At 39.0% G+C, this 20256-nt stretch overlaps 2 protein-coding genes across 7 annotated transcripts in view; one reads left to right on the top strand and one right to left on the bottom strand.

Moving 5' to 3' along the window:
- ABHD13 (abhydrolase domain containing 13) overlaps positions 1-15380 on the bottom strand; it is a 29706-nt gene extending 14326 nt beyond the window's left edge. The window contains exons 1-3 of one of the 5 annotated variants that reach the window (XM_030476119.1): positions 14429-14451; positions 13497-13532; positions 6571-10798 (exon numbers count right to left, since the gene is read on the bottom strand). In XM_030476119.1, the coding sequence (XP_030331979.1) occupies positions 9750-10763 (1014 nt within the window). In that variant the 5' untranslated portion in view covers positions 10764-10798; positions 13497-13532; positions 14429-14451 and the 3' untranslated portion in view covers positions 6571-9749. Of the gene's footprint in view, positions 1-6570; positions 10799-13496; positions 13533-14428; positions 14908-15187 lie in introns of those variants that run through there. The other 4 variants (XM_030476121.1, XM_030476123.1, XM_030476124.1 and 1 more) reach the window with 4 other exon arrangements.
- LIG4 (DNA ligase 4) lies at positions 15305-19831 on the top strand. 2 transcript variants are annotated; one of them, XM_030476118.1, is made up of 2 exons: positions 15305-15519; positions 16218-19831. In XM_030476118.1, exon 2 carries the CDS (start codon positions 16234-16236, stop codon positions 18967-18969), a length of 2736 nt encoding a protein of 911 aa, XP_030331978.1. In that variant the 5' UTR covers positions 15305-15519; positions 16218-16233; the 3' UTR covers positions 18970-19831. The 2 variants fall into 2 exon arrangements, with proteins under 2 accessions (XP_030331978.1, XP_030331977.1); XM_030476117.1 differs by lacking the exon at positions 15305-15519 and adding an exon at positions 15660-15676.
- The last annotated feature ends 425 nt before the right edge of the window (positions 19832-20256 follow it).

Below are 20256 nucleotides of genomic sequence, written 5' to 3' on the forward strand. Positions count from 1 at the left end.
GACAGTCGGAAAAGAAGTGCTATTTCAGCAAATGAAGCCAAGTGAGAGAATGAAAGTTATAACTAGCTATCCAGGAATACTGAGAAACAATTGGCCTGTGAGGTCTCTGCAGTCATTAACATATAAGAAAATGACAGGTATATAATTAGCAGAACTTTAGTCACTTCTAAAGAAAATGGGCTGTTCCCATCCTCCACACCTTCTTTAAATAGGGTCATTATTTGGGCTGACAAAATAATTGTGGTGACACAGAGGACTTCTGTAAGATGCCTGGTTTCATCTTGCGTATCATTCTTGTCCTCGTTTTGGCTGAGATAGAGTTAATTTTCCTCCTAGTAGCTGGTACAGTGCTACTTTAGTCTGAGAATAAACGATGACAACATGCTTATAAAAAACACCAAAAAGCCCACACAATTCTGATAAATGAGAATTTCAAAGGGGAGATGAGAAAAATCAGAACAGCCCACACATGGCAAATTGTTAAATTCAACAGGTATTTCTAGTTGAATATCAAAGGGATCACTCTGTTCGCAACTTTGTGTTCTTCTATAGCTTCATAAGTAATTAAATGAGTTGAAAGAAAATACAATTTCAGCCAATTTTTGTGATGATGAAAACATAGTGTAATAATAACTAATAACAGCGAGAGATCAATCATTAAAATTCACATGAATTGCCTAGAAGTATACATAGTTGAATAACTTCCATTTTAACACATTCAAATGAAGCTTCAGTAAATTGCAGGCTATTAATTGCATTAAAGTAAAAACTTAGAAAAATGACTTTAACTAATTAAAAACAAAACAAAAAACAACCCTTCTCATGCTAGTTGCAGAGCCTAGAGCATAGAGTCAGTGCCTCAATGCTTGCCACTATGTCTTGTCATAACATACTGCCCTTACGATTCCTCTTGTCGGCAAAGCTGCAAAGTAGTCCTTAACCCGCTTAAAGCAAAATCAGTAAGATTAACACACAGGCAGTTTCTTTTGCATTTTAAACTAAGGTATGACTAAAGAGGACTAGGCAGTGCTCAGATTAGCCTCCCATTAGCAGACATGGGAAAGTGTTGACTCCAGCTGAACATAAGCTCTCAGTGGAACACTCTTGTTGAAACAGAAGTGTAGTATTTAGATATGTATGCTGGAGCAGAATATAAAGCAAAAATAAGAGGTAGCAGCAATTGTGCTTTTGAATCATCAAAACTGTTTGCATACAGTTATGACTGCCAGAACCAAACAGTGAAAAGGGTTCAGAACAAAAATTCAGAATGAGTATGAGAGGCCTAAAGAACTTACCATGGAAAGGGTATTCAGTTTGTGGTTAGCAGTCTGCTTCTACTGGCCAGCTTCCCTGAAAACCCCTTTCCAAAAGTTTGTACCATGTTAACTGGTTTTGGCTCAAGGTGCACATGCTGGGCTACACATGCATGCAGTAAAACCTTAGGGCAACAAGTGGCCACCTCAAGCCCAGTTGAAAACAGTGTTTTCCAAACTATTTCTAGAAAAGAAAATGCTACTGCATTAAACTGCAGTAAACACCTAGTCCTGGTATCTGACTCTGGAAGCAAATAGGAATAAACCCTAAAGTTTAATAAATACCTAAAGGTATTCTGAAAATGTGGTCCCATTTTGTATGCACAGCAGAGTTAATCCATGCACACAAAATGAATCCAACCATTTAGCAGCTCCTTAACCCAAAGAATGAGCTATGTTGAACACTCAGGTTGACTGGCTAAGACACCTCTTTAGTTTAGCCAAGAAAAACTATGAAGAAATGCTTTGGCTAGTCTAAGAACATTACTTAATCATATTTTTTACTTTTGGGAAAAAGAGCAAAATTGTAGGTAAAACTCAATAAGAAAAAAAACCCAAACCCCAAACAACCATTACCACTGAAGATTCTTAATAGTGAGAGTGTTTCACTAGGGGAAGTGGATTCCTGAACAAAGTCAAGGCTGGTTAACCTTCCAAGATGTTAGAGCCGAAACAAACCCTGTAATTTCTGCAAGCAATTAATTGTTTTATTTTCTGTTATGCAGAGTATCAGATTACATGATCAAGATGGGCCCTGGTAACTTGCAAATTTATAAAACATCATCTCTACATCTGCGGGGAACCGAGGCAGAGATAGTAAGCAATCACACAGGAAATTTGTGGTTGAACCAGAAACTGAACTCTTGATTTCCTGAAATCCAGTACTGTCTTTTAACCACAAAAGCATCCTCTTTGAGGGGGAGGAAAATCCCATAATTAAGTTTAACGTACAAAAGAGAAGCAGATGATTCGAATATGAAGACTTGTGTAAAAACCCAAAGTGTAAAGTTTACTTAAGAACAAATGTTCTGTTTTCAAAAGGGAGGTTGTGCAGATGCTGCAACCCAGAGATCCACGCAAATGCTGATGGCCATACTAAAAGCACGCTTCCAGTGGCAAAGGTCCAACTTCACATACTTCTGAAGTAGCCACAAAATCAAACTGGTCCCTGCAGTTATTAGAGACACAAAAAGGCCACAATAACTTGCCTTACCCCACAGACAGTGCAGAACAGATAGAGGATCAAAGAATAAGCAAAGGTTCCATTTTAAACACATTGAATTTCAAGTCGTTTCTGAAGATGGACAACATGGATAGATGATTATCCTGGATGACAGTTTTCTGCTATTACATATATCTGTATTAGGAGTATTCATAGATATTCCTCTGAAACAGTACACACTCCCTTCAAGGACACTTAATTAGATCTTTCAGCCATTAACTGCAATTTACAAAGTAGCAAAACCAGGTAAATTCCTGCCTCTCACACAGATCAAAAAATTACTCTATTTGTGGATACTGTGCTCCTATGGCTGTGTATCTTAAATCCCATTATCTTAAATTTGAAGAAGCTGCTGAATACCTTGCACGTAAAGGATGTGTTATACAAACAGTTAAAGCCTTATTTGATGTATTACCCTGTTAAAGGGAAGAAAAAAAATCCTTCCAATTTTTCTGAAGCAAAAAAGGTATTCTTTTCTCTTTGCATTCCAATTTCACACAAGTGTCTCTGCACACTGTAGATATACCATGCTTGATTTACTCTTTGCCTAAGACTTTATTTCTTTAGACATCCAGGCAATTTGGGACCAAAATTGGCATATGTACTATGCAGAGTAAACACGCAGCTGACTTGCAGTCATCATTACTTTTTACATGGTTATTACAGTGCTTTCAAAGACAATAGGAAATGGCATGGGAAGAAAAAGCAATTATTATAAGTGTCATTTAAGGTATGCAGCAGGAATATAAAAAATATACAAGATATAAAAGAAATATAAAATAATTTCAAAAACAAAAATACAAAAAGAAAACACAAGACTTATGCACTGCAGCAGTTCAATGCCAGCCTCTTCCCTTTTCCCCCTACTCCCCCACCCCCATGATGTTATAGCCATTCCATCTTACTGCACAGAGGAAAAGGAGCTCTGTCATACAGCTGTAGCTCACTTCTCTTACAGTCCAGCTACACGGAGTATTGCATTTCTCCACCTCTTCCACACTATGCAACTTGACAGATTTTGTACAGATGGGCTAAAAGTGTATTTGTATGGCAGTGAAATAAACAAGGAGCCATGGCCCTTTGTGTGGGAGTGGCTACTCTGCTGTTGCTACAGACTATGGACCTTTAATAGAGGGCACAGGACAGGGATCCAAGTATTTTCAAATCATAGCATTATTTCTTCATAGCTGTATCTAATTGCTACACTATTAGACAGAAGGGAACAGTCGCTGCCTGATTTTTCCCTCTGAACTTTTATAAATAATTAGCATAACGCAAAACAGCTGTAGAACTTCCTTCCTTTCTGTCTTCAAGCAGCAAATCTGTTACTTAGTTGCTCATCAAAACTAGCAGCAACATCTCTCTAATGACATTTGACATCGGCAACCTTGCAGTTTTGCATTATTCAGCCCATCACTTAAGATTATTAAAGATGTACTTCCAATAATCATGAGTGGAACTGTGTTCTGTAATACATTAAAACCGAGTCTACTCTTAAACTGTACTGCTCTTCCAGAGAAAGAAAAATTGCTGCTTTCTCAAGGCATAGGAGAGTTATTCTGCCCCCGCCCAAGCTGAAGCATAACAAATTAATCACATTAACGTTTTCAAAACATTTCTAGAAAATATTCAGTGTATCTTCTTTAACTACTTACAGAGACAAAACTCTGTAAAAAGTCTAGAATTAAGACTCTGAATAGGGTCTAACAAAGGATTTGAAGCTCAGGCACACTTGTTATCCTCAGAGCAAGTAATTTTTGTTTAGCCAATGGTTCAGTATTTTCTCAACACCTTACCTACCTATACTTGATCTATTTAAAAAAAACCAGTGAGTCACCTGCTTTTGGTTTAGGTTTCATTTATATCATTTTAATGTAGATGTTCATATGCCCTTATGAAACTTTACTACCTTCAAGCAGTACTCACATACTCAGAGAGATAATTCAAATACTGTATTTTACCTTTGTCTATCGAAGGCCCGCACATATCTACTGACAAAACGCATATAACGTCATGACACAGTTCCTCTAGAGCCCACAGTTTCTTCATAGCTCAGCTGCTTATCAATTTCCAAACAAGAAAAGGCACGTGCAAGACTTTTATTCTTCAGTATATAGCACTGCACAAAAAAGTTTTAGCGACATAGTTCACAAGAGAGCAAACTGCTTTTCATTCAAGGGCAGTATTCATATGAGGTATCAAATCTGAGCTTCCTTTTCATGAATTACAAATATAATTTTTTTCCTATTAAAAAACTAATAGGGATGTTGAATTAAGTATTAAAATGTACCATCCATCCCTTACCTCAGTTTCCTAGGTATTGGGTTAAAATTGAACTGACAGTTCAATTTTAAAGTAATCCAGGAGAGGACACACATTTTGTAGCTTTAGAAAAAGACAGCAGCAAATCCTTATTTTCTGTATATTGCATACTAACCATGCAGGATGGGAGCAGAGGTGCTATAAACTTAGTTATACACTTCTCTGTAAGAAAGTAGGAGTTGCTCCAGCTCAAGTATCCTATTACAGCTACATGACTTAACTATAAACCTGCTAGAGTGGCGTTACAGCATTTAAAATTGATATTTAAAATATTACCAGCAATAGATGGTAAAACTAGTCAGAAACACTTAAAAATATTTCCTAACTGACATAATATTTAGGCTATCTCTCAGTCCCCCAGAAAACAGAGAAGTTTTGAAAAGCAGATTGTGTTCAAAGGGTTGGAGAGCTACCACTAACAGTCTTTTAACACTTCCTGAAAGTGAGGATATGGGACAAAGCTTAGAAACAGGTATTTGTAATATAGTTTTTCCCTGCTGTAACAGCTTTCCACGAACGCTGCATTGAGCAATGCAGATGTCTAATTCACATGCTCTGGTTTATAAGTAACTGAAAATGGTACCTTGACGTTGATCAGTTACCACACATACAAAAGTACCCCTGTACATGCACTGAAGACAAGCCACAAACTAGAGCAAGGCATTAACAGCAGTTTCAATATATCAATTTATTGCATATGTCAGTACATAAAAATAGAAAAGTGTTTTTTGTAAAATTAATTTTATTGTAAAAACCAGACTAGAATGAGAATGTAAAACTTTGCCACAATTAGCACATATACAGTAACATTTATGCTTTGTCTACAAAACTTAAGAATACTATAAGACATTTTTGCTTTACCTATATATGAAAGAAAAACAACAAATAAAGAGCTTGCATCATATATTCAATGACTGTTTCTGAATTCAAAACACAAGTGTTATTTAGAACTTCAATATGCTATCTCTATTTACACTTCTGCAGGGTTCTACTCTAAATTATACAAGCAGGATGACATTGTAAATTATTTTTAATGGGATACATCAGGCTGATCCCACTACATGCAAGAGGCACCTGTCATTAACAAAAATAAAAATGCACTTCAAGAATTGAATTATGAAATACAAATGGAGGTATGTCTACATCTTTTTGCCAAGAGACCATACCTTGGACTCTCAATTTAGCCTTGCATTCTTCACTGTGAACATATGACATGATGCAAATGATTAGCTTAAAAGATGCTGATATGCATATTTTGTGTAAATACATAATCCATCTGCCCTTCAACTGAGATTGTCCGTAGCCTACCAAATGTATTTGTGCTCTATTTCTAAGTTTACCTGAGAAATGGACATGAGGGCAGCTACACCAGTTAACATTTCTTCAGATGAAAGCATCACTTAACTCTCTGCATTTCACAGTTCACAAACAAATATTGGGAATGTAAACTTGGGAAGCTGCAAGTATTTCCACTAATTAAAACCATGCACAGAGACGTGTGCTGGATGTTTCCTTAGAAGGACTCTACTGCTACAGCTGTTCAACTCCTGACTCCTCTTCACCCCCACTCCCCCTTTTTTTTTTTTTTACTTAAAATTTCCTCTTATGAAAGAGACAATTCGTTTAATGAGCATATTTAAACCAAGAGGCTTTCTCACAAACCTGTGAAAACAACTTGAATTCCTCTTCCCAAACTAGAAACTTATATATACATGACAAATACTTGGGAAACATCTTTACACAAATAGAGAACTGTTAAAGGAAAACAGTATTAAGTGGAATAAATGCAACAGTATCACAATACACCTTTTGGCAATTTTAAAGTTAATAGTAATATGTTGTTTGCAGTTCACTTTTTAGCAGCAGGTAACTGTGGGTTTCCATCACACAGACTACAAAATAAAAACAAGTCTTGACCTGCCAGAACAAGTTTCATCCTCCTTCTCTCTCCCTTAAAAGAGCATACATAGAGCAGTAGAATATTTGCATTAAGAAGTCATTTCCTTCCTATTTTCTTTCAGTGGATTTCATAGCCAATGCAGTGAAAAACAGCATGATAACAGACATTCATTCGTAAGCGTATGCAGCCAACAGGTTAAGGGAGAAGTAAAAATGCGCATGTGGAAGATGGAAAAAAAGCAGATTAAGTATAAAGGATGCATATATGACAATTGTGTCTTCGCATACCAAACACCTGCAAAATCCAAAAAAGGTTCATCTTTACGTTCTGCAGACAACAGAGTGAAAGATATGGCTTGATAATCAAAAGTAACATTTAGAAACACTCCACTTTGAACAGCTCCAGACTGCCATAACATAATGCCACATACTTGACTTTGACTCAGCCAACTGTGTGCCCAAGTGACAATACTTCCTTTGTATCTAAGTGCCACATAATATTGGGGGTGTTTTGGGTTGATGTTTTTGTTTGATTGGTAGGAAGTAGTGTAAAAATTCATGCTACTTTAGAAATCTACACTTAATGAAAACAAAACAAGGTATTCAATGTCAAATTATGGCAACTTCTGAAAATTACTTACTTTCTTTTCATTCTATCTCCAACAAGTAATCTAATTATTTTGGCTTTATCAACTTATTTTTAGAAAAGCAGTATTTGCCCACTTATTTTCCTTTTCTCCCTCCACCATAATTCTAAAGCAAAGTAGAGTAGCTGAAACAACCTATGCAAGCAGCTCACATTGTCATTTTAGAACACATCAGGGAAAGGGACTGCTATGTCCATTACCTCCCTTCTGCTATATAAACACACACACACAACCCCAGCCAAACTTCACCAATAATCTTTCCCACCCTCCTCACCCCCTCAAAGAAAATAAAAAAAAAAAAAAAAAATACCACCACTGGAAGGCTGAGGAGATAGTTTTGGTTTCACTCAGATTTAAAACTATGCTCGGTCTATAATGATTGTAGGTCTATAGATCCAAAAAGGTCTATAGCTTTTTCAAGTTGACTCTAAGAAAACCTTAATAGTATGACAAAATATACTTACTAGAGAAAGCAGCAACTTCTGGTATGTGTAAGTTTATTTTAAAAAAATAAATAAATCACAGTTACTTAAAGATGCATCACCCTATCTATAAATTGCCGACAACTCTTACTCACATGTACATAAGACTTGTAATTCCATGTAATAAATTTTAGGAGGCATAACCATTAAGGCACCAGTTCGGGAAAGCAGTTTTAGTCAAGCCGAAAACTTAAGCACAAGCTTAAAATACCATCAGGAAACATATTTTAAGTGTGTGCTGAGATGCTTTTCTGAATCAGGACAACCTGGCTGAAAAGTTTCTTTACATTTTCAATCAGAAGGGCAATTGTACAGATTGCGTGGCAGATTCTCCACAGTTCGTTCTTCCCATAAAAAATTTTTTTCAAGAGGCAAACTATCAGCTGCAGCAAATAACAAATTAAACTTACAGAAGATGTTTGAACAGCCCCACTCCCATATAGACTAAGCTAACAGAATACAACTTTTTTATGACTACCTAGGAGGAAGACTCCTAAAAACCAACCAAACAAAACTCCTAACATTGTCAGAATCAAGCTCTCTCAAATTAAGTAATATTGGCTCTGAAATGGTGGTACTAGCTTCAAAAATCCCAGCAGAGCTAAAGAAAACTCACTTCTGGTGATGCTCAGGATACTTCCACATGGTACCACAGAACTGCAAGAAACTTTTTGCAAGCAAATGGGTGCAAGTGTCAAAATAAAAGTCATCTCTTTCAGACTAACTAAGCTTAGGTCTACTAAATTTAATGCACAGCTCATTTTTATTATCTTTACTGTAACAACTGGTATACATTAATCTCTACTCACGTGCTCACTGGTAATTATTTGGATTTGTATCTTTTGGAGGTATAAATAAAGGACACAGACATGTGACTACACCAACCAAAAGAAAAAAACAAAAAAAAACCACGAGAAACCAAACAAAAAAGAAAACCCTAAAACACAAAATCCACTAATGAAAACCCAAACACAAATACATACTTCTACCTTGTACAACACTCCTATCACACCACACACTCTGCCTTGGGAAATCCCACCTCAGATGTACACCAGACTAACACCAATAAGTAGTTTGCCTGTATGCTAGTGAGGAGAGCCTGGGTTGGAAAGAAGCTTAGATTGCACTGCTCTCTTTTTGAAGGTTACTTCTGTTTTCTATGAAGAAGTTGCCTGGGCAAAATCCTGAAGCCATGATGTTTAGGCAACTACAACTTTCCAGGCACTATTATAATACAAATAGTAAAATGAAAACAAGGAGAAGTTGTCTTTTCATCTGCAGTTTGAAATATATATGTATGCATAACCATGAAAAACAGTAATAACCCAGGATAGTATACCTGCAAGTATACCATTAATGTTATTTTATATTATTTAGCACATTAAAGACTTCCCACCTTGCATAATAGAAAATTTCAAGGAATAAAACACTAATCTCATGCATGACACACTTTAAATCAACTCTAAGAGAAGCATCATTGTGCTAACCATGACTGTCCAAAAAGCTCACACATACAGCAGTGAATACTGAAGAACCTCCCGTTGTTCTAAACTAATACATTCTGTACTACTTTTGTAGCAAGTTCCTTTAATAGCATCTGTTGTACATATCAAACAAATGGAATATATGGACAGAGATACCAAAAAAGTATGAGAAAGACATAAAATGGTTCATTTACAATGCTGTAAGTGTAAAAGTTATCTGGAACATCTTAATAAAGCATCAGATCTTTCCAAGTTTAATTTCACTCTGTAGGCAAGTATAGACATGACGTACATTTAAAAATGGACATTCTTTTACCACTTTTCACAAATCAAGGTACAGTGCAGTTACTCCCCTCCTCAACCCCACTGAAGAATATCAGTTATATTATTGTTACGTTAGATGATGTTTTCGCCATTTCTTCAGGGGAGTGACTCTTTATTACCTCTTTGATGAACTGTTCAAGTGCAGTGAAATAACCCTGGCACTGCCAAGTGTCATTATGAGTTCCGTCAGGAAATATTGCCAATCTCTTAGTCCGAGCTGGGGATAATTCATAAAGTTGCTTCATCATAACTGGTGGAATTAACTGATCAGACAACCCAGAGATGAAGAGAGAAGGCATTCTGCATTGAGAGATTTTTCTGTAGGACAGAAATTTATTTTTGTAGCACCATAAAGGAAGATACCTCATTGGAAAGAAAGAAAACAAAGTGCTGGCCATGTATGGGATGCTAAGAAAGGTGTTCTCCACCACAATAGCAGAAATCCTATGGGAATTTTCAGAAGCTAAGTGAATAGCTACTGCTCCCCCCAAGGAACGGCCAAAAAGAAAAATTTTTGTTTTGTCAAGATCAGACCGAGTCATCACATAGTCTAACACAGCCTCAGAATCTAAGTACAAACCTTCTTCACTTGCTTCTCCTTCACTTTTTCCATACCCTCTATAATCAACGAGAATTAAGTTTACTTTCAGGTTTACCAGCATTAACAAAGCATTGGGCAACCTGTGGCCAATGTTGCCTGCATTCCCATGGAAGTAAATGATGGTTGGAGAATAAGCTGCATTGTCCCCTGTGTATCTCAATAGAATAAGATTGAGAAGAACTCCATCTTTGGTTTTGATGAAGATATTTTCATGTGGTATACCAGTAGGCATAGGAACATAAAGGCGTGATGAAGAGGGCTGTTCAGGAAAGTAAAGCAGCACATCCTGGAATTTATATAATATACCCGCTATTGATACAAATATTAATATAAGTAATATAATGCCTCCGTACAAATGAAAAGTTACTATCAAGGGTAAGAGACAAATACGGCAGAGACTCCAAGACCAGGAAGCCAAAGCTAGTAGCCATCTTTTTACAAAGGTCCAAAGCATCCATGACTTTTCCATTGTAGAAGTCAGTGATCTTTTACTCCAAGTAAATCCTGAAAAAAACAAAACCCCAAACATATATGTGTAAATACAGGGGAAAGAAAAAGGAAGTTATTTAAGCATTCATGCTTGCACAACATTAATGGCAAGTCAATACATTAAAGTATAAACATCAAACTTGGTGGCAAACTCCCTTTGAATTTTCGGAAACCATTCAACTTCAAATCAAGCAGAAAAGCAGTTATAATTAAAAAGCCTTTAGAACTCTTCAAAATCCCATTTACATTATTTCAGCAAGCAAGTTCCATCAGGAGCACTGGAAAATTGGTTGACTGGGACCATAATAACTTACACTTTCCATCAGTCTTCCCTACCAACCAACAGAACATCCATACAGACTGTATCACCAGTTTCTCAAAGCTTCTCATACAAGTAATTCTAGAATTCAGAGAACACAAAAATACCTCTTTTTTCTAAGTTGCTGGCCAAGAACACTAAATAAGCCCATGCACTTGACTCTACAACCAGTGGAGGCTCTCAATGTGCATCAGGTCTGCTATCGTTTAGTGTCCGTCTTTCAGAATCTAGATCAACTGATGACAAAGCAACAACTGGTCAGAAGGAAGAGATTCCTCTATAGTAAGATACCACATTGCAGTTACATTTATCACAGTTGTTTTGCTAATTTGTATTGGTTCTGATTTATAATGACAGTTTTCCACTATCAGATGAGTAATCTGTACTAAAACTTTACTGAAAGATTATACCATCATGCGAGACCACTGGAAAGAGTCAGCTACCTACATTATTCTCTGAACAATGAAAAGCACAACTGCTGAAAAGCCCAAACATGAAAACAGACTCATGACAAAAACATACACACAGCATAAAATGTGGGTAATGTTAATGACGATGGATTAAATCTTTTTTCCAACCATAATAGATAAGTTACATCTCACAGCATACAGAGAATCTGTTCAGATTATTCACTGCTGGTTTCAAGTGTAATATGGAAATAGACAAAAACTGCCAAACATACATGAGAACTGTAGTAATCATTGGGTCATCACTGACTTAAACAAGCATACTGCCTGGAAGTGACAACAAAAGTTCACTTGTTTCAGAACACTCTAAGTTATATAGCAGATAGTAATTACATTTAGACACATTCAAACTTATAACCTCCTAAAATGACGTAATGCAGCAAGAAGCTGAATTAAATCTAAAGGAGCCTGACATGCAGAGATGCATCCAAGCATTCAATTAAGTCACATACCCACACCAAAATAAGCTCTATGGTCTAATACTACTGGGGAGGGTTGTAACTGCACCAGCCACCTTCGTAGGATCAACTGATAGAAGGTCACAGCCTCTGCACTCCACAAATATGACCAGGAAAAACTGCCATCTCTATTTCATGCAGCAATTTGATATAAATTAGAAATAGAAATAAAACTGTTGCATCTTAAGATTCATATACTAACCAAAAGTAATGTGAGATTAATTTGTATAGTGTATCTACTCCAAATATGTAAAATTGATGAAATATAGTCTAAAAAGCAATTTTTTTTCTTGTTATTTATGAGCTCACATTCAATATCCATATCCAAGTACGCACAAATATTTTCTATATGAAAATTCCTGTATCCGTTTCTCTAGTAAAGAAGTCACAGTAATTAGGAGACCCATAAAGTAGATACTTTAATTTGTAAGAGAATTTCCTAATGAAGTTGACAAACATTTCCTGCATAAGAACATTGATAATAACGCAGTAAAAACACTCTCCTTATCTATGCTATTCAAAATTTTGCTGTCCTGCAAAATGAAAGACTCTGAAAATGCTTTCTCAATAAGACATCCACAAAAAGGAGACCCCCCCCCCCATTAAAAAGAAATACTGAAAAACAAAGCAGTAATAAATATCTTACTTAAGGTGATTAAGTTTTGCAGATGGCTATTCCATATATGCTAAGGATTGCTATTTGAAGACTGATAACAGCTGATTTTGTAAGCCATGCTTGTTTCATTTGTGCACTGTTTCTATTTTCACTTCACAGAATCCTAGAATGCTTTGGGTTGAAAGAGACCTTAAAGATCATTTAGTTCTAATTCCCCTGCCATGACAGGGAAACTCCCAATAAAGCAGGCTGCTCAAAGCCCCATCCAACCTGGTCTTAAACACAAGGATGGGGCATCCACAGCTTCTCTGGGCAACCTGTTCCAATGCCTCACAGTAAAGAACTTCTTCCTTGTACCTAATCTAAATCCACCCTCTTCCAGACAATCCCCCTTGTTCTGTCACCACATGCCCTTGTCAAAAGGCCCTCTCCAGCTTTCTGGTAAGCCCCCTTTTGGTATTGGAAGGCTGCTCTAAAGTCTCCCCAGAGTCTTCACTTCTCCAGGTTCAAGAACCCCAGCTCACTCAGCCTGTCTTCATAGAAGTGCTCCAGCTCTCTGATCACCTTCATGGCCCTCCTCTGGACTTGCTCAAGCAGGTCCACGTCCCTCTTGCGTTGGGGGGTAGATAAGCTACAAATCCCATAACTTTAACAGTAGTGCCCTAATGCTAGTCTTAAATGGTTAATGTCATTATCAGCTGAAGATCGCAAAAGCTTACAGTACTTGGAAACAATTTTTCATTCTTTTTGATTGGCAGTTGCCACAAATTCTGTTGTATTTTTTGTCTTTGTCTACATTTTTAATATTTAGAAGTGCTATTTTCATACACTAATCACATTATAAAACATTTACCTTCTGATGTGACGATTTCCCAGGCTTCATCTCTGCCTGAAAGACAATTCCATTGGTGAACTTTGAGTAAAATTGCTTTTGAATTACACATGTAATTACTGTTTGTCTTCAGTTACTTGAAAGAAAATTAAAAAGTGCTAACAGCCAATAACCCTAGAAGCTGCATCTGCTTTACGGATGAAACCATGCATATCATGTTCATGCTCCTCCTCTCAAGCTCAGCTCTTGTTTGGAGCACCTGATAAACTTGAAAACAACATCTTAACAATGGATTTCAAAAATCACATCAAAATGGTCTGGACTATACATACAACATGCAGTATAAAACATACATAACGCATAACAACAAAGTTATACTCAATTTATAACGCCTCCTCAAAGCTAACTTTTAGAGTATGAGCAGCCTTAAAATTAGTCCTAGGAGAAGCATTCAGGTGTTTACAGTTGCTTTCTCATTAAAGAACTTAAAAAAAGTAGTTAAACACTCACTAAAATCCTTTCCATTTCAAGGTTTCAAAACAAAGCTATTTCTTAAGAACACTGAAATATCTGAGGACATCCATTTCTTTCTACTGCACTTCCTTCCCCTACACTCCACCTCCTCCAGACACAGACAAGACTTACACAAGCTTCACGTTCACTCATATTTATTCATAAGACTCCCATAAGTAGAAATATTAAGTCATTGCAAGCAGAAACATAACTAGTCTGCAAGAAAACACAATTTCTTAGTACTAAAATCTTTAAAATCTTACAGACTTACATAAAAAAAATATCCAAAACAAACAAACAAAAAAAAACCCCACAAAAAACCCACTTAAACCAGCAGAGTAGCTACTCCTAACCAAGGAATAAGCACAGTAAGAACAACTAGGTGTCAGACATTTAAGGGCTCTGGCTTTTAAAATTGGCAAGCCCCCTGCCCTACTTACTTCAAACAGAAAACTTCCACAGCTTGGCATCAAGTGGTACACATCTATAATTGAAAGTGGCTCTCCCTTAACTCTTTTTACACTTTCGCTTCCAACTGTCAGATCTTGATGGACCTTACTTGAGTATGCCGGTACTGCGTAAAAAAGCCCAAAACAAGAAGCCAAGGACAGTTATCATATTAAAGCCTTAGCTTTCTAGTGAGTATGGGCTCCTAAAACGTATTACTTTCCAAGCACGTTAAATTATTTCCACTTTTACCTAAAAGAAACATTCCGCTCAGGCTTGTCAACATATTCACTTGGCAACGTTCGAGTTATCACCATCTACCCCATCTTCGACAAGCATCCCCGTTTGCACGTGCCGTTCCACACGGGCAAACGCAACACTAGAGCAAGACCTTGCTGTGAGGATGCAACAGCTCTCCCGAGACTCTGCAGGGAAGCGCCTGAAGGAACTTTTAGCGGCATTGTCAACGCAGCAGCTCCCCAGGAGACACGTCCCGGAAGGCCAGCGCCGCGGCACAGCACCACTCCCGCCACCCACTGCGGTCCGGGGGAGAGCAGCATTTAGTCACGGCGAGACCCCAAACGCCACGTCAAAAACACACCGAAACCAAACCGGCCGCTGCTCTCCTCCCCTCCCCACACCGGCTCCCCTCAGTTCCCGCCCGGCCCGCCACGGCCTGACGGGGACGCGCTGGGCCCACCACCCCACCTCCCCCCGGGGAGCGACGTGAAGCAGGGCGAGACCAGACCCACCCGCCGCATCCTCCCGCGCGGCCGCTGGCGGTGCCTCAGGCCAGCACAGACCCGACGCGTAACTTCCACCACCGCTCCGTGCGAGACAGGAAATCACACCACCGCGGCTTCCGCTTCCAGGTCGGGGCTCCTCCGCTCGCCTTTTTCTTCCCGCCCTGGGCTCCGCCAGCGTTTCCCCGCCGCAGCGGTAACTGCGCAGGTGCGGCCGCTGCCGCCGCGCTAGCTGGAACCACTGCGCCCGGGGGAGGAGCGCGGGGCGCGGGGCGCTCGTCCCCTTCCGGGGTGAAGGGCGGCCGGTGCGACCCGGGTTCTGCGGCTGGCCCCGGCTCCGCGTAAGTGTGCTATGGGCGTGGCTGTTTCTCCACCGTGCTATCTTCCCCCATCGTCCCGATAGTCCGCCCCGGGGAGGAGGCGCCGGGTGCCGAGCGGAGGGTGTCCCCCGGTGGGGTCCGTTCTTCCCCGCCCCATGGCCATGGCAACGTCGTAGCGGTGAGGGGCGGGGCGTGAGGGGCCTGCCCGCGGCTGGAGCACCAGGAGCGCCCCGACCGCTGCCCCCAGTGAGAGCCGCATCCGGCCTCGCAGGACCGCACTGCCTCAGGGCGGGCCCGGCTTGTCCCCTCAGCCCCGGGCGGCGGGAGCCGGGGGACGCGCGGGCCGAGGGCGGGCGGTGTCGCGGACAGGCTGCACTCTGAGGAGGGAGGGTGGCGGCGGGAACGGGTCTCAGCGGTAAAGGCTGCCGCTGCAGTGGGAACGAGGCGCAGTGCCTTCTCCAGACCTGCGGTCCCCTCGTCTGGGTGATGCCGTGTTGCTGCGCCGCAGCTTAGCTGCTGAGTTTCACCCGTAAGGATGGACAGTGGTAACCGCTGGTGAGCTCTAAGTAAAGATACGGTTACACCCTAATTAGCAAAATGAGAAAATCAGTAAATCCTAATTAGAGATATATGAGGGGGGTTTATTATTTTTTAATTCAAGACAGAATAACACACTGGCTCTTTCTCTAAAAATATATTTTTGTTGTTGTTGTTCTTAGTGAAAAACAGACTCTGATGGCTTCTGCGACTGCTTCACAGCCTTCTCCTAAAAGAACGGTGGCCTCTCACGTGCCTTTTGCAGATCTGTGTTCTACTCTGGAGCGGATACAGACGTGTAAATCTCGTCCGGACAAAACCAAGTATTTCAAGGAGTTTCTGGATTCCTGGAGGAAATTCCACGATGCTCTTCATCAAAAGGAGAAAGATGTCACAGATTCTTTTTATCCAGCTATGCGACTTATTCTTCCACAGTTGGAAAGAGAGAGGATGGCTTATGGAATTAAAGAAACAATGCTTGCGAAGCTGTACATTGAACTGCTTCATTTACCAAAAGATGGAAAAGATGCTGCAAAGCTTTTAAATTACAGAACACCTGCTGGCTCACGTGGGGACGCTGGAGATTTTGCAATGATTGCATACTTTGTGTTGAAACCTAGAAGCCCAAAACAGGGCAGACTGACAATAGAACAAGTTAATGAACACTTAGATGCAATAGCTAACAATAATGTTGCTAAGAACAAGGGTCTGTTAAAGAAAAGTCTTCTTCAGTTAATTACCCAGAGCACAGCATTGGAACAAAAGTGGCTTATCCGGATGATTATAAAGGATCTAAAGCTTGGTGTCAGTCAACAAACTATATTTTCCATTTTTCATCCTGATGCTGTTGAATTGCACAACGTCACAACTGATTTGGAAAAAGTTTGCAGACAACTGCATGATCCCTCTGTCTCACTTAGTGATGTTTCTATCACATTGTTTTCTGCCTTTAAGCCAATGCTTGCTGCTATTGCTGATGTCCAGCAAATTGAGAAACAAATGAATAACCAGACATTCTACATAGAAACTAAGCTGGACGGTGAACGTATGCAGATGCACAAAGATGGAGATGTGTATAAATATTTTTCCCGAAATGGGTTTGACTATACTCAGCAGTTTGGTGCTTCCCCCCTTGATGGTTCATTGACACCATTTATTCATAATGCATTTAAGAGCAGTATACAAAATTGCATTCTCGATGGTGAAATGATGGCTTACAATCCTGAGACACAAACCTTTATGCAAAAAGGAAACAGGTTTGACATAAAAAGAATGATGGAGGACTCTGATCTGCAGACTTGCTTCTGTGTATTCGATGTGTTGATGGTTAATGATCAGAAGTTGGGGCACGAAGTACTAAGCAAAAGGTATGAGATCTTAAGCAGTGTATTTACACCGGTAACAGGCAGGGTACACGTTGTCCGTAAAAGAAATGCCAGAACAAGAAAAGAAGTAATTGATGCTTTAAACGAAGCAATAGATAACAGAGAGGAAGGGATTATGGTGAAAGACCCCATGTCCGCCTACAAACCTGACAAACGTGGGGAAGGCTGGCTAAAAATCAAGCCAGAATATGTCAATGGGCTGATGGATGAACTGGACCTTTTAATTGTTGGTGGCTACTGGGGGAAGGGCTCGCGTGGTGGCATGATGTCTCATTTTCTGTGCGCTATTGCAGAGACGCCCCGTCCGAATGAAAAACCTACAGTTTTCCACTCTATTTGTCGTGTTGGCTCTGGCTATACTATGAAGGAATTGTATGACCTAGGTTTGAAACTGGCTAAACACTGGAAGCCCTACCATAGGAAGGACCCTCCCTGTAACATTTTGTGTGGAACTGAAAAACCTGAAATGTACATTGAACCTTGCAATTCTGTCATAGTTCAGATCAAGGCAGCTGAGATTGTTAATAGCGATATGTACAAAACTGAGTGTACTTTGAGATTCCCCCGAATTGAGAAGATAAGAGAGGACAAAGAATGGTATGAATGCATGACTTCCGACATGTTAGCAGATCTCAGGAGCAAAGCAGAAGGGAAGCTGGCGTCTAAGCACCTTCATGTAGATGATTATGAGCCACAAGAGAAAAAAAGGAAAACTGTATCAAAGGTGAAAAAGATAATTGGAATAGCTGAGCAATTTAAAGCTCCTGATCTTTCTAGTGTTAACAAGATTTCAAATGTATTTGAAGATGTTGAGTTTTGTGTTATGACAGGAACGGAAAACAACTCAAAGCCTGAACTGGAAAGCAGAATAGCCGAATGGGGTGGCAGTGTGGTACAGAACCCAGGGCCAGAGACTTACTGTGTCATTGTAGGAGCTGAGAATGTCAGAGTGAAAAATATCATTGCTTCCAACAAATATGATGTGGTGAGGGCAGAGTGGCTTCTTCAGTGTTTTCAAACCAAAATGCTAGTGCCTTGGCAGCCAGCCTTTATGATTCACATGTCTCCTGACACAAAAGAACATTTTGCTCGTGAGTATGATTGTTATGGAGACAGCTACACAGCAGACACAGATGTTACACAACTCAAGGAAGTGTTCTCAAGAATGAAAGACAATGAGGTTATGCCTTTGGACATGATTGCAGAGTTAGAAGAACGTTACTCATGGAACAGCTGTCAGCTCAGTATATTCAGAGGAAACACTATTTATGTGGACTGCTATGCTGTTGTTAATGAGCCCAGAACCAAAATCTGTGGAACAACACTATCAATTAGAGCTTTGGAGCTGCGTTTTTATGGTGCAACAGTAGTCTCCCACCTTGAAGAGGGTGTCTCCCATGTTGTTATAGGAGAAGATCATTCCCGGGTAAAAGAGATAAAGAAACTCAGGAGAAGATTTGGGAAAAAATTTAAAATCGTATCTGAGCTGTGGGTAACAGAGTCAGTGACAGAAGAAGTCCCAAAGAATGAAAATCAGTACTTAATTTAAAGAAGTTTTTAAGCTTGGAGCAAAAGCATTCTTGCTGGCATGATTGGACTCCAATATTATGATGTTGCCTTAAATCTTTTGTGTGTTTTCATGTCTGTTTTGAGCTGGCCCTGGGTAAAGAATAACACTGTATTGTTGAAATCAGAGAAAGGCTTTTAATTATACTGTGCAGAAGCAAAAGGATGCTAAGCTGTGTTGGAGGAGAAAAAAATGACCACAAGATAAATAATGTAAACCTTTTAATTCACAAACAGGTCTCAGGAGAGATCTAGTATTTTACATAAGAGAATTCCTAGCTATTAATAGTGCTTGCCTCCATTGTTCAAAATGGAGACAATACTATTTTATGGAGATTCTACTATTTAACATACTGTTTATTTATCAATTTACAATCACATTCATGTTTTTGTGGAGTTGTTTTGTGTATGTATGTTCCATCTGCTATAGAATTCATTAATTTATAAACCTCGTCTGTACTATTTTAATTTATTTACATTGGTTTTAGTTTTAAGTCCCATACAGCACTTTGGTTTCAGGCTATTGCATTGATCCCATGTTTCTTTGTGTATATAACCATTGTAAAATAGAACCTGAACTTCTGATTGAGGTGCTAATTAATTAATAATAATCTATATGTATATAAAGTATAAATCAATCACTTAAAAACTATAGTGACCTATGCTCATTACAGGTAGAGTTTAACCTTGAAGTGTGGCAGGGCTAGGCTTTTATACTTAACTATCAATTTATTTTTAAATAATGTTTCAGAAGCTGTTTTAGTAAAGTGGGATTAATTTCCAGATATCCAGTTCAATGTATTGGGTTTTTTCCAACTAGTAAATAAAAATCTATTTTAAAGTCTGCCTGGTATTAAACAGAACTGCTGTTAGGCTGATCACACAGAACCAGTTTTTAGCTGACCTGTCTTTTCAGTGCTTTTTGTGGTTCATATAAAAAAATACTTTAAAAAGAATTGGGAAATGGTATATGAAAGGCTAACTGGAAGGAAGTTTATTCTCATTTTCTTCTAGTTAGTGCAAACATTAGGAGAGCCCTTATTATTTGAAATATACTAAACAGGTAAAATGTAATAACCACTTTTCTTAAGTTATAATAAAAATAGTTAAAAAGCAGAATATCTTTTGTATACATGAAATGGTATATACTGAAAGGCAGTGTATTATTCTTCCTCTGATAATTCAAGTTAGAAAATGGTATATGTGAAGTATAGTACTTCAGTGTTAACTTATTGGGCTGCTTCTGTGTAATGTCGTATATTCTGATTTA

This window comes from Strigops habroptila, chromosome 2 (genome assembly GCF_004027225.2).
Source record: "Strigops habroptila isolate Jane chromosome 2, bStrHab1.2.pri, whole genome shotgun sequence".
In the NCBI taxonomy this organism is placed as follows: Eukaryota; Metazoa; Chordata; class Aves; order Psittaciformes; family Psittacidae; genus Strigops; species Strigops habroptila.

What these genes read in the sequence shown, in the direction of transcription:
- LIG4 (XM_030476118.1), top strand. Translation starts at nt 16,234, where the DNA reads ATGGCTTCTGCGACTGCTTCACAGCCTTCTCCTAAAAGAACGGTGGCC.